Source organism: Lissotriton helveticus, chromosome 1_1, assembly GCF_964261635.1.
Source record: "Lissotriton helveticus chromosome 1_1, aLisHel1.1, whole genome shotgun sequence".
In the NCBI taxonomy this organism is placed as follows: domain Eukaryota; kingdom Metazoa; phylum Chordata; class Amphibia; order Caudata; family Salamandridae; genus Lissotriton; species Lissotriton helveticus.
In genome coordinates this window covers 1357913172-1357928750 of record NC_136057.1, presented here as the reverse complement: position 1 = coordinate 1357928750, position 15579 = coordinate 1357913172, and the positions used below count along the sequence as shown (strand labels likewise).

General features: G+C 48.4%; 1 protein-coding gene across 1 annotated transcript in view; it reads left to right on the top strand.

Moving 5' to 3' along the window:
• Positions 1-15579, top strand: part of GRAP2 (GRB2 related adaptor protein 2) — a 347855-nt gene that overhangs the window by 287683 nt on the left and 44593 nt on the right. Inside the window, exon 6 of the mRNA XM_078683398.1 lies at positions 11072-11209. Coding sequence (XP_078539524.1) covers positions 11072-11209 — 138 coding nt within the window. The remainder of the gene's footprint in view (positions 1-11071; positions 11210-15579) is intronic.

Sequence of the window (15579 nt, the reverse complement as noted above, 5' to 3'; positions counted from 1 at the left end):
CTCCTCCCTCGGGAGTGTGGCACGGCGGTTCGCGGGGTCGTTGGCCTCCTGGCTCGCCTTTTTCCTCGTCTCCTCCGTCTGCACCTCCGTGGGGTCCTGTTCGGTCCGCTTGCTCCGTTTCCACGTCTCTGCTCCCGTCCTTCGATTCCTCCGCTCCCTCCTTCCTGTACGCGGTGTTTCCACCCCACGTGAACATCACATCCGGGGTTTTCACTGGTTTGTGACCTCTGACGTCCTGCAGTGCCGTGCCTTCCTCCTCACTAGTCGACGCCCACTTAAAGGAGCCGCTCTCTTTATCCAGACCTTCTTCCCACTCGTTGGTCTGTGGAGGAGAAGTCGAAAAGGGACTGTCAGAAGGGCTCGGGCTCGGGTTCCACCATGGTGTTTGTACGGTATGTACGCCCCCATCCTTACAGTTATCTTTGTCCTCAGTCATTTTTGTAAAGAAGATCTTTTTTCCAAGGAAACTGAGATACGGTGTTTATGCACAATTTAGTAACAATGTGTCCTTCAAGCTTAATTAACTAACAGCTAATAAATAGGATTTTTCCGCCTACTCAGCTGTGCTGGAGTTTTGTGCTTACCCACTCCAGACGTCTCTGGTGTTTTGTGAGTCGGGGTCTCTGAGAATAGCACGACTGAACTACCCAGATTCTACTGTTAAATAAATACCTAACCAACATTGGGCACCATGTCAAGTAGTTCCTACAAAAAGTATACAGGATCTGCACCTTTAGATAACATAAACTGTGGGTTTGGTGGCAGACTGATTCCGTACACCCCCACCGGGTATGTTAGCCTTTTTGTATCAGCTAGCTCACAGTGCCATTAGAATCTCCTCTTATCGGAGAGAGAATAGTTCTTGGCAACCTCAGAACATGACAACCCTGATCCGACAGAATTGTGGAAATAATATACTACCTTTGGCTCAGCCACCCTTGCTCGCTTAGTTTGTCTGCAAGCTGGAGCGTCTGCATGCAGGAACCTCAGTGTCTCTGGTCAGTGTGTCAGCCGGGTAGTCTTGGTCTCCTCTGTCCTAAGCAAGATGTGATGTATATATACCCATAGGTCTCCCTAGAGGTCCTACCTTGCTGTGTTACTGTGTCGGCCTAAAGGATGACATCGGGCCAGAACTTTATACAGAGGTATTATACAGGAGATGGTAGTCCTGATGTGCTTCCAAGAAACATCATGCATAATATATGAGATTCAAACTAGGGAAAAACCTGCATTCTAAATGCAGTGTTGAATCTAAGTAAAAGGTCAGTCCCTAAGAACCGTTATGTATGTAATGTAGGGAAGAATATAGGTGAAAGGTTGCAATGTTACCTGCGCCTATTTAGGGTACCTATATGGAATATAACACTGGGGTGTGTGATATCTTCACATCCTCTATTCCTTTATGCGGTACTGTATGGCTGTTGCCGGCCAGCCGCTATCACATCTTGGTCAATGTCCACTGTTGTGCACGTTTCTAGGTTCCCTTCTTGGGTATATTTTATTGTACAGTGTATATGGTGCATTTCTATGTATTGTTTATACGTATTGCTATCTCTATAGACAGTCATGTTATGCTACCTTTCTAGGAGGGCACACTTTTTTGTTTACGTTGTTGTGCTTTTCCTTGTGTCCCACAGGGCCTTCACTTGTTTGTTGCTTTGCAATCGCAAACCTTCCTCCTCTATGGTTCTCCATTACATGGTTCCAGAGGGCTTGCTTTTCTCTCTATTTTCTCTCTGTTTCCTTTTGCTGCGGATGGTCTATGGCAGTCCTTGTTATTGTTGTTTGCCATGCTTTTATCTGGCTTGAGAGGTGCTTTTGCATCACTTGCATCTATTGCAAGGAACTTGGACTCAATGGTATTAGCCATTATTCTTGGCCTTCAGCACCGAACACTAATGGTTTGGTTACCATTCGGGGTGCTCTGTAGTCAGACCCTCCAGCATTTCGCGATTCTCAAAATCACGAAATCAGCTGAGGAGCGCGATTGCCGCAATATTTCTCTCTGTGTCCTCCAAAAAGGTCTCCGTCAGACATGAAAAAAATGGTGCCATCTTATTTGCTGTACGTACACACACGCCACTACGTGATGCCGCAGGACCATAAAAGCTGCCTGCGTCCTCCTTCTGCATATGGGATTACAGAAGTAAAAGTATAATTGTTTGAGTGGGCCCTGCCCATTAACACAATTGTACAAATTAAGAGTCTGCATTCTCAGCTGCGCCCGCCTCACAGAACAAAGGGGCAAACAATGCTATGAAAGATAGACGAGAAAACAAAAGTAGCGCTTTATTGGCAAACTGTAAAGGGGCGCTAATGTGTTTAGGTGTGAATAAAACCAATCAGGCCACTTTTCGGCTACTTTTTCTTGTTTTAACATTATTTTCTTTCATTTTTTTCTACCACAAGGCTGCACTCTGGAAGAGAAAATTGTCTGGAAAAAGACGCTGCATAGGAGACCTTTAGCCGTTGTTCAGCTTTTTTTCGAAGCACACACTTGTGCTTGTGGCGGCATACACTTTGCGGAAGCGCGCAGGGGCGTGCCACAAGCATGAGTGTGTGATTCCAAAAAGAGCAGACTCCTCTCCTCAGCGCGCACGTACAAACCACTCGCAAATTTCACGCTCGCCACCAGCAGCCCGTCACTTGTTTTGTTGGAAGGCTTAAATCTCACCCGGTGTCACTTTGTTCAACTTCTCACCCTCTTCTTGCAGTCTTTTTGGCTCTCCCTGCAGTTTCCTTTCTTCCAAGTGTTGCATTTTCTTTTTATCTTTTAATATTGTATAGTCTCATTTCCCAGTGCCATCCCTTCCCCACGTACCTTAACTTCTCTCCTCTGCCTGCTTTACCCTTTCAATTTTTGGTGTTTTCTCCTCTTCTCTGATCCCCCCTCTTCTACTCCCAGCGATCCTCCTGTTTCTCACTGTGACATTCCTGTGCTCCTTGCAGGCTTTTTACTCCTTTCCACGTTGGGTCCATCCTCCTTTTCTTCTTCCTGTTTACTTCCTCACTGCCCCACATCTCTTCCTTCCTCCCTGAAACAACCTTTCTCATCTCTTTTTAGGTCTCGCCTGTCGATGCGCATGCGCATCGAGCTTGCGAGCCTATTGCGGCTTAAACAGTCTTTAACCAAGTTGCAAGGAATCGTGGCGATTCCTTGCAGTGCCCGTGACTTTTAAGCTCAATGCGCATGTGCATTGAGCTTAAAAGCGCGTGCACATCAGTTCCCTCAGCCGCAATCGCCGTCTGTTCCCTCAGCCGCATTCCTCCGACACCTTTTGAAGTGAAGCTTAGCTTCACTTCAAAGGCCCCGGCTTCTTCACACCCACATGCCGCTCTCCCCGCTCCGCCCCCTCCCCTGCCCGCCGTGTGCATTTCTTTTCTCCTCTTTGCTCCTCCAGCAGTTCTCTGTCACCTTTCCTTCTCTCCTCCCTTGTTCTATTTAATGATTTCCTCTTTCCTGCTCAAGGTGAAAGTCTGATGACAAAAGGGCTGCTGGCTAAAAATGAGTGGTACTGGCGGTCAATGCTTGTTATTTTTCTCATCTTGCTTGTGTTCTGTTAAACAAGAAAGTGTTGTGACCCTTAATTGCGGGCAGCTTCACAGCAGGTTGTGGGGAGCCTGGCTTGCAACAGTGTCCGAAGTGTCTCCATCTGCTGCTGGCCTGCGTGCTTCCCACAGGGGGCCGGGCTAATTTTTCAGTCAATTAGCAGAAGGTCTGCCTTTGTTCTGCAAGTGCATCCCTTTCGCTCCCTCCCCCAGGGCTCTTCTTACACCGCGGACACTGCATTCAGATGTTGTGCTTTCTTGAAAAAAGCATATCATATTTTATTTCTCGGCTGACCTCTGTGACATTGTTGGGCAAACGCTGTCTCGGGCAATCACGGAAACCTGCATTGAAAGTGCTCGGAGCGCATTTTGATTCCTTTGTGATGAGCAATAAAAACAACTTGGCTTGACGAGTGTGTTAGCCTGTTTGCCAGCTCGTTATCGTTTCTTTTTTTTTTCTAAATTTGGAAAGCAATAAAGCAAGATCGGCAAAAAGAAAATTATTTTGTTAATACCAGACACATTAATAAGGTCGGATGAGTACAAGAGCGACAACGAGGCAGCCATAAAACATTCTCGGGAACAAGTCATCTTTATATTGCTTTGAAATGAAGTGTGCAGGCTCATGAGTGAGGCGCTTTTGCAGCTTAATTCTTATTAGCAGAGCATGGCACCGGCCGTTGGTAAGCTTTAACAGTGCACGCCATTCAGAATGTATTCCAATCTTCTATTCAAACACAAGCTCAGGGATTCAGATGTTGTGCTTTCGCATCACACCCTCCCTCACTCACCCTTGCCCTCACTCACCCTCCCTCACCCTCACCCTCCCTCACCCTCACCCTCCCTCACCCTCACCCTCACTCACCCTCACCCCCTCACCCTCACTCACCCTCACTCACCCTCACTCACCCTCACTCACCCTCACCCACCCTCACCCTCACCCACCCTCACTCACCCTCACTCACCCTCACTCACCCTCACCCTCACTCACCCTCACTCACCCTCACTCACCCTCACCATCACTCACCCTCAACCCCTCACCCTCACTCAGCCTCAACCCCTCACCCTCACTCACCCTCAACCCCTCACCCTCACTCGCCCTCAATCACCCTCACCCTCACTCACCCTCACTCACCCCCACCCTCACTCACACTCACTCACCCTCACTCACCCTCACCCTCACTCACCCTCACCCTCACTCACCCTCAATCACCCTCACCCTCACTCACCCTCAACCCCTCACCCTCACTCACCCTCACTCACCCTCACTCACCCTCACCCTCACTCACCCTCACCCACCCTCACCCTCACTCACCCTCACCCACCCTCACCCTCACTCACCCTCACCCACCCTCACCCTCACTCACCCTCACTCACCCTCACTCACCCTCACCCTCACTCACCCTCACTCACCCTCACTTACCCTCACCATCACTCACCCTCAACCCCTCACCCTCACTCACCCTCAACCCCTCAACCACCCTCAACACCTCACCCTCACTCACCCTCACTCACCCTCACCCTCACTCACCCTCACCCACCCTCACCCTCACTCACCCTCACCCACCCTCACCCTCACTCACCCTCACCCACCCTCACCCTCACTCACCCTCACCCACCCTCACCCTCACTCACCCTCACTCACCCTCACTCACCCTCACCCTCACTCACCCTCACTCACCCTCACTTACCCTCACCATCACTCACCCTCAACCCCTCACCCTCACTCACCCTCAACCCCTCAACCACCCTCAACACCTCACCCTCACTCACCCTCACTCACACTCACTCACCCTCACTCACCCCCACCCTCACTCACACTCACTCACCCTCAGTCACCCTCACTCACCCTCAACCCCTCACCCTCACCCTCACTCGCCCTCAATCACCCTCACCCTCACTCACCCTCACTCACCCTCAACCCCTCACCCTCAATCACCCTCACCCTCACTCACCCTCAACCCCTCACCCTAACCCTCACTCACCCTCACCCTCACTCACCCTCACTCACCCTCACTCACCCTCAATCACCCTCACCCTCACTCACCCTCACTCACCCTCACTCACCCTCACCCTCACTCACCCTCACTCACCCTCACCATCACTCACCCTCAACCCCTCACCCTCACTCAGCCTCAACCCCTCACCCTCACTCACCCTCAACCCCTCAACCACCCTCAACACCTCACCCTCACTCACCCTCACTCACACTCACTCACCCTCACTCACCCCCACCCTCACTCACACTCACTCACCCTCACTCACCCTCAGTCACCCTCACTCACCCTCAACCCCTCACCCTCACCCTCACTCGCCCTCAATCACCCTCACCCTCACTCACCCTCAACCCCTCACCCTCAATCACCCTCACCCTCACTCACCCTCAACCCCTCACCCTAACCCTCACTCACCCTCACCCTCACTCACCCTCACTCACCCTCACTCACCCTCACCCTCACTCACCCTCAACCCCTCACCCTCACCCTCACTCAGCCTCACCCTCCCTCAACCCCTCACCCTCACTCACCCTCATCCCCTCAGCCTCCCCCTCACTCACCCTCAACCCCTCACCCTCAACACCTCACTCACCCTCACTCTCACTCACCCTCACTCTCACTCACCCTCAGTCACCCTCACTCACCCTCAACCCCTCAACCTCACTCGCCCTCAATGACCCTCACCCTCACTCACCCTCACCCTCACTCACCCTCAACCCCTCACCCTCAACCCCTCACCCTCAATCACCCTCACCCTCACTCACCCTCAACCCCTCACCCTCAGCCTCACTCACCCTCACCTTCACCCTCTCACCCTCAACCCTTCACCCTCACTCACCCTCAACCCCTCAACCACCCTCAACCCCTCACCCTCACTCACACTCACTCACCCTCACTCACCCCCACCCTCACTCACCCTCACTCACCCTCACCCTCCCTCACCCACACTCACCCTCACCCTCACTCACCCTCAACACCTCACCCTCACTCACCCTCAACCCCTCACCCTCACCCTCACCCTCACTCAGCCTCAACCCCTTACCCTCAATCACCCTCACCCTCACTCAGCCTCAACCCCTCACCCTCACTCACCCTCAACCCCTCACCCTCACTCACCCTCAACCCCTCACCCTCACTCACCCTCAACCCCTCACCCTCACTCACCCTCACTCAGCCTCACCCTCACTCACCCTCACTCACCCTCACCCACACTCACCCTCACCCTCACTCACCCTCAACGCCTCACCCTCACTCACTCTCAACGCCTCACCCTCACTCACCCTCAACACCTCACCCTCACCCTCAACCGTTCACCCTCAACACCTCACTCACCCTCACTCTCACTCACCCTCACTTACCCTCAACCCCTCAGCCTCACCCTCACTCACCCTCACCCTCACCCTCACTCACCCTCAACCCCTCACCCTCACTCACCCTCACCCTCACTCACCCTCAACCCCTCACACTCACTCACCCTCACCCTCACTCACCCTCAACTCCTCACCCTCACTCACCCTCAACACCTCAGCCTCACCCTCACTCACCCTCAACCCCTCACCCTCAACCCCTCACCCTCACTCACCCTCACCCTCACTCACCCTCAACCCCTCACCCTCAACACCTCACCCTCAACCCTTCACCCTCACTCACCCTCACAACACATATTGTGTTACAATAGGTGTCACATTTGCGGAAGATAAAACTATCTAGAGATGTAGCATAACGACAAGAGCTGCCATATAAGTCACGTAAATACAAAACATGTTGCATTCCAAATGCTATAGGTGTCACATTTGCAAATGTTATAACTATTGGCTTTGTAAATGACAAAGCCATCAATATAGCTATTTTAACAACGCAAAAATAAATAAATTATGTCATTTACAAGACCAATAACTAGAACTTTTCTAATGCGAGACCTATTGCATTCCAACCCCACTTATCCACGCAACGCCACTCACACACGCAACGCCACTCACACACGCAACGCCACTCACACACGCAACGCCACTCACACATGCAACGCCACTCACACACGCTACGCCACTCACACGCAACGCCACTCACACACGCAACGCCACTCACACACGCAACGCCACTCACACACGCCACTCATCCACGCAACGCCACTCATCCACGCAACGCCACTCATCCACGCAACACCACTCATCCATTTGCAAAACGAAAAATGTGTAACTATTCTATTGCGAGACCTATTGCATTTTCAATGCTTGTTTAATCAGTATTGGCATTTACTAAGCATAGAGCGCACACGCAAATCGTCTCTAGGTGCTATAGAAACAAAGAGAGGACAGCGCCTACAATTTGGTCGAAGAGCCTAGTTTTGAAAATGTGCACCTCTTCAAAACGTCTGAAGCGTATTCATTTTAGATAGTTCTAGCACTCTTCATGTTCTGCCCAGGGCAGGACTAACTAGTCTGTTTTACGCCAGAAGATGAGAGAGCAATAGAGAAGCCAGTGCCATTTTCATTATTTCAAATCACATGCACCTCTTTAGCAATTACAGGAATAACGCAGCTTAAAACTCATCCAAAGTAAATACCACTTAAAGCAAGTGGCAGGTTGATTTAGTTTGCACATTTAAAACTGCGTTAAATGAAGCAATTAAACTAAATCAATAAAACACAAACGTCTTTGGTTTTGTGCATTAAGAGTGAGGGATTGCACGTAAATAACATAATACTAAGAAACCATCAAAGTAGCACATTCACTCACTCTGTGGCATCAAACTGCAGCAGACCTGCCAACTTATTTAAAATAATAATAAGAATTACACAAGGAAGGAGGTGGGGCCTCAGAATGCTATAATCAAATGTAGAATGTGTGACAACATAACCACCATAGGACCTATGGTGTCCTGTCACCTGTGGCCTTCCCATCTTCTTCGTTGTCTTGGACCATCAGCTCCTGTAAATTAATTTCCTTTTGGCCTCCCTCATTTCTTGGCAGTCTAGGTGTGGCTTTCCTCATCTTTCAGGGTTCTTCATTTCCCCTGCTGTCTTCTCCATGCTGCCCTGTGGTCTGGGTCTTCTCCTTGCATTCTTCGTCTATGATGGGAGTGTGCTCTGTGCAGGCTGTGCAGCATTAGTGTGCCCTCCTTGCTTTAACGAGGTGACTCACTTCCTCACGTGCCCTTTGCGGACTTGCCTTGGCTTGTGATGTTAAAAAAAAAACACACAAATGTGTTTATATTGGTAAAAAGCATTGGCATAGCCAATAGGTCTCGCGTTTGGGACCTTATAAGTATTTAGTTATGCAGCACAATATCCTTGGTGCAACAACATTAACTGTTGCATGGCTAAACCTTGTACCTTATAAGTGTTTAGCCACGCAACAGTTGATGTTGTTGCGCCAAGGATATTTTGCTGCATAACTAAATACTTATAAGGTCCCAAAAGCAAGACATATTGGCTATGCCAATGCTTATTCTTTTTGGGATCAATTTCACAGGGGAACGAATGAAGGAAAGGCGAGCAAAAAGAGAGTAATCGCTGTTCCTTGAACTCACGGTTTGTAGCCGGTGAGTAGGAGCGAGATAGAGACAGGATGAAGGGGAAAGAGAGAGAGCGAGAGGAGAGGGAGAGAGAGAGAGAGAGGAGAGACCAGGAGAAGGGAGAGAACAGGCAAAAATAAGGGAGCAGCGAGGCGCATTTTTAATATTTGCTCCGGTACACATTTAACCTTCCATGGGCCCTGCTGGGCTCAAGTCTCTGGCCTCTTTATCAGAATCAGCAGACAGGTTCCCCATTCAGGTATAGCAAAATGCTCCAGTCTGTCATGTCTGAGGTCCCTCTGTGAATATGCATGCATCTTAAAACTTATGCTGCAGCGGCTGGAAGGGACAAAGGTTTTCAGCAGTTGAGAAGGAGCGAGATAGAGATAGAATGAGGGGAGATAGAGGGTGAGAGAGAGAGAGAGAGGGGACTGGAGAGGAGAGGAAGAGAGAGAGAGCGAGAGCCGCCAGCCACCTCAGAACCAAGGGCAAAATGAGTAAACTTTTGATCAACGCCCCTCAAGCTCTGTTCGATAGGCTTTTGGGAACATTACATGGGGAGAGTGGCCTGTTTCAGTCCATTTGAAGCAGCTGGAAGGATTCAGAAAGCTGGATTACAAGTAAAATAAAGTTCTGCAATAATGCCACAAAATGTCCATTTTTGTGCTGCAAAATTTACAAATCTATGCCACAATATCCTGGGAGTCAGTATGGTGTGGGATTTATCTGACGTGTTCTTCTAACCCATCCTTATTCTTCTGATGTGGGTGTCTTTTCCCATTTTTTCTACAGTATTTCTGGTGGGGCGTCTTCTCTCTCATCTACAATTCCGACAGCCGGTCACTCTCTCTCTCTCTCATAAAGGCTGGCTAGTCCTAGTCAGGGATCTTTCGTGGACCAGTTTGCCGACCCTCCTCCGGGGATGGTATTGCTTAGCTTTCTAATTCAAAGGTAAGGAATCTGTGGTTGATGTCTATCAGATGAATAAGTTACCTACCTTCGGTAACTCCTTTCTGGTAAAGACAGGATCTAGCTGAAGATTCCTTACCAACCCGCCCTCCTCCCCGCTTTGCGAAGTGGGTTGACCTTTTTGTTCCCAGATCTCTCTGGCATTCTCGTGCCCTTCAGTTTAAAAAAAGATATTTATAAATATAAAATAACAAACGTTTTACAAAAAGAAAATAATTTTTGGGCACACTGTTTCCTAGCATTTTCTATAAGTGGCTCCGCTCTTTAGTGCGGAAAGCGATCATGGAAGAAACTGACATCAGCGTGTCAAGGGAGGGCTAATATGGACTCTATCGATGTCACATCCAGTGGACGACGTCGCTAAGAGTCGCTCAACGCCCTCTACCGATGCACAGAGGTACTGCTGTGGAAAACATTTCTGGATCCAGTCTGACGCCTGGGGATTATTCAAAGATAAGGAAGGAATCTGCGGCTAGATCCTGTCTCTACCAGATAAGGCGTTACCGAAGTTAAGTAACTTATTCATTAAGGTGTCAACGTGATAGAGGTATGATCAGACAATCAAACTGACCATAATAAAGTGCCTACAAAATGTGGTACAAAATGTTACACTTAGCAGTGTTACATGGCCAGGGTTTGGAGTGATGCTGAAGCAACACAACACTTTGGGGGATTTAAAGCTAAGTAATTCTTTTGGAGCAAAACTTCCTGGAAGGGACTCTGAGTGCTGCTGAAGTAAAACAGTTACTGGGTAGATATAGTAAAGCACTGTCCTTGATTGGGGAGGGACGGGAGAACTCTTAAGTGACATTTGACCTCTGACAGGAAAGAGAAGTCCTACTCTTACAGTGACACCTGGTGGAGGGGCTACAGAAATAACATAGCTCTAGGGGAGGGGGCACCAAGTAAAGTACCTTCTGGGATAAACATGGGAGTGTCACAGACCCTGGAGAGGGGGATTTAAATATTAAAATATTCGAATTGATGACCTGCCATGATTTTACACGACTAGTAAATATTTAACATGTACACCATCTTCCAGGACAGACGTGTGGGGAGCCTCGACCGGCCGCCTGCCACCCGGGGTTTCAGTACTGTGGCCGATAGACCCCCGCAACCTACCCCAAGTCGACGGCACACTGAAGCAGAGATTGGCCGATATGTACCAGCACCCCTGCAGGTAACTCCATCAAAATATTATATTTTAAACACCAACAAGCACCGTATGGTTCAAGAGTTGCTAATAAATATCTGTATCACTGCGCCCCAGTTCACCTGTGATACCCTTGCTATTCCTCCTTTGCCCCATGATCAACATTGGGGCTCAAAGGGATGAAGAAAAGGTTCTAAGATCGCCATTGTTGCAAAAAGCTTTCTGATAAGAGACATTTTGTAGCTAGAAATCAAGTTTTCCAGCATTAGAGCTTTTATAGATGAACATGCTTGAATCATTCCCTGTCCTCATGTTGGAAATCCTATGGTACTTGACAATAGCAGTGAACCATATTGACACCATTAATATGCACAAAAAGCTATGGAATAGTGTTTCTGGTTAGTAGCACATTCACAGAGATTTCATTCAATGAGGTGAATATACTCTGCACTTCACTCCCCCTAGAGGCCACTGTAGCAAAGATTTCACCACAGATTCAGCAGTCTTTTATTGACCTACATTTTCCACACTTCATCCTAACACTGGGGGTCACTAATCTGGCAGAATCTTATCTGATGAGTAATGTTTTCAGATTGTTGAGCCAGGGCAACATTTTATTTCGTATTGTGACTGTTAAAAGGTATTTTCTTCCTTATCTGCAGCCAGCATTTGTATCTTCTTTGCTTTGACATCATCAGTGCTTACACCGTCGATCGCCCTGTGTGTAGCTACATCCTCAGTTCAGATCCTTCCAATAACTGCTCCCACATCAACGGCTGCATTTTCATCGCCGACCTGTCCAACGACGAACACCCCAATTAGGACCCAGAAAAGAGTGTCACAGATTGGAAGGAAACGGGTTACCTGCACCACATTCGTTTTGTCCATGGGTGTCATGTGTCACTGCTACTGATTCATAAATCGTTCAGCAAGGTCACGGGTGAACTTCTGGCAAAGATCTTCATTATACAGGAGGATAAGGCAGAATGTGACAGAGGAGATGCAGATCGCAAACACAACAAGATGATGGACGGAGTGTGAAACTTTTCAACCACTCACTTTCAATCAAGGGATCTGGTTCGAATCCATTGTTATTTTGCTTACTATGCCACTCCAGTTTGACCCCGCCATATACAAATCAGTCTTGACCCTGCTCCTCATTGGAACAGTCCAGCCCCAACTGCCATGCCCTCCCTGGATCGGAAACAAGCATCCTAGGACCGGTTTCAGGGTATCACCCCTCATCAGCCAGTCTAGCTTGAATCCAGTGGAATGGAGAGTATGGGACCCATGAGATGCAGATCACCAAGAAGTATGGGAAGACGATGTGGGTGTGACCACTAATGAGGTCATCCAAGATTCTTCGAAAAATAGAGATGAAAAGGTCTCTACAAACTCAATAGCAGTCTGTATCTGACTTTTCAAATCACATAGTCTCGAGCTCAATAGCAGCAAATCTTCGAAGTTTCACTTCTTAGGAGCAGCACCAGGCACAAAAAAGGCAAAGGCATATCCATCTACAGAAAGACAACTAGCTCTCACTGTAGTATGTCTCCTGTAGCGTCGTGCCTTATACTGCCATGGCAAAGTTACTGAGTGACTCCCACTTAGAAAACAGGAAATTAATAAAGTATGTGAACCTATTGAAGATACCTTTGCTGGAGAACCACAGTTACAGGCGAGTTACTGTATTCTTCTGGAAGACTTGCTTGTGGATGGCGGAGTCAGCAATGGCTTTTTGGCTGTATTACCTTCAGTCCGCAAATGCTTTTGGAGGCCTGTTGCATCACCAGAATTCCAGGAAGTTGGGGGTGGGGCAAAATATCATGAGGACAGGCCAAGGTAACGGGAAAGTTATGACAGGTAATATGATAACGCGTCCCAACTCCTGTGTGACATCCTCAAGGACCTGCAAGCTGGGATGCAGGACTTCAACACCTGTTTTCCAGACCCTCAATAACCTTATTCATTACCGCAGCCTCCTTCAGCACCACCACAGATAACAGCACTAGCACAACATGCCTCTCCATAGTCAATCACAGCCTCTCAGCAGGTAGAAGCTGATACACTGAGGATAATGAAGCGGAGGCTGAGCAATTGAGGTACCCAAGGGAACGCCAGGAAGCAAATGGATGCATCACATTGATGGAAATAGGAGACCGCATTGAATCGGGGGGGGGCATGAAAACCTTTCCCCACATCCCCCCATCAGTCTTGTCACCAGTGGCTGGCGGTGACCCTCAACACTGGACGAGTGTTGAGGGGACCGAGAGACGAACCCAGTGGGGGCCACAAATATTTAAAAGAAATTTAAAATGTACTTACCTGTGTTTCACTCTCCTCCATCTTTTTCTTTTTTATTCTTGGACAACAACAGCACCTCTTGGGGCCTCAGCAACCCCCTTCTGCAAACCCCGACACTGCTCTCATGCTGCAGAAGAGAAGCATGAGAGCAGCGCCAGGATTGACTGGAGTGGGCTGCCTCGATGCTCCAGCAGGCACAGTGGGCCTGCGCCTGCCCGCCACCCAGCTGTCTGTGACAGATATGTGGAGAGGTTTACACTGCACGTGTCAGGCTGGCCGTCGCACAGCAGCTGGCCAAAGTGACTTGCACAGTGTAAACTGGTGGGGTGGAGTGAGCACCACTCCCCTCCTTCCAGACAGCAGCAATGCCCGCCCCAAAGACTGCTCGGGCTGGGAGCAGTGAAAAATAAAACGGTAATTCTTTTTATTTCTATTTTAATTTTCACTTTTTCTGCACTGGCTGCTGGGGGGCGTCGCTCCTCCTCCCTAATGGGGGGGGGGCACAGCTGCTTGTCACCAGATGACACTACAAAGTCCTATAGTCTGGCCGCAATAGCCTCTAAGAGATTCAATCTATTGATTTCCACTAAAGACCCAGAGAACTTCCTCAGGCATGCCAGCATTTTAAGACTGGGAAGTAGGAGATTTTGAAAACAAATCGGGGGTATATATGTTCCGTATTGACTTCTGTTGAAGGAGAGGAAATTGTAGGTGGGAGTCAGCTAAAATAAAGCCATTTTTGGTTTAAGAAAATCCGTATTCCCCCATCTTAATCTTATCTGTTGCCATGTGTGCTTCTTTTTTTTTTACATATATGAACGATTCTGAAGTCAGCCAACATAATGCTCATATTTTGCCACATATGTGTATGGGGTCTCCAACCTTTTCTCTACTGATAGCTACTTATGTTCAATGAAACACATTGAGAGCTACTGATATTATTAGTGTTGTATAATTTCAATGTTGTTATATGTATATTAATTCAACCAAGCACAAACTTTCTAATTTAATAAGCTGGGCTGCACACAATGAAGCTACTTGTGGGTAGCTGGAGAGCTAAAGTAGCTCGCGAGCTACTGGCTGGAGACCCCTGGCACTGTAAAAGGAAATAATCTCATGCAAACTCAGCCACCATTTATTTGGTTGTTCCTTACTTTGAGATTAAACAGAATGCCCCAGAGAATTCACTTATTTGCCACACAGAGTACCACAAGATTGACTCGGTCAATTTTATGACATAAACGTGATGCTCCAACAACCATGCCTCTGTATACTGCAGCTCCTGTCCCCGAAGGGAGAAGGATAGATAACTTTATGATGCAGGCCATTACCATGACTGCAATTTTTTTTTATAACTCTATTTATCATTTTTCAATCATACACAATAAATGGTGTCATGACAGTTTTGTTCCTGTTAATAGCGATACAAAACAGTTCCATGCACAATGTGCTAACATAAACCATGGCATACAAAAATAAAGGAATACCACCGTATTACAGTGTCTGATCATCACAAGTTGAATGGTCACTTCAACACCCAGACCCACAACCTGCAAACTCCCACTCTCCCATGTACCTAGCGTCACGTAAATACCAGTAACATCTGTGTAACCTATTCATCCCACGCCAGTCGAGACTATGCCAGCAGGGGATTGGGCGAAGAGACTGGGGTCCAAACTCTGCAAATATGACTTGAGCGGGCTCAAGATATATTTTGGACGGGCCTTGGGTGGAAGCAAAGTGCAGTACAATTCACAATTGGTGTTGCAATATGTGAGGCTAGCAAGCCATGCACTCTTGGTAGGCGCTAAATTGCTGCCCCATCGAAGCGCTATTTCGTGTTTAGCTAGTAGCCGTGCGAGAGCAGTACATTTCTGTGTTTTCTTTGGCATATTGTGGACGTACCCTAGGAGCGCGACCTCTGGGGAGGGGTCTATATCAAGCTGGGTCATGTGCAACAGTGTCTCCAAGACTACCACCCAAACATCCACTACTTTGGGGCAAGTCCATGTCAAATGGGGGAAATCGGCTTTGGGGTTGTTGCACTTCCTACAACTGTTCGGTCTGGAAGGATCAATCGGGTGAAGTTTAGC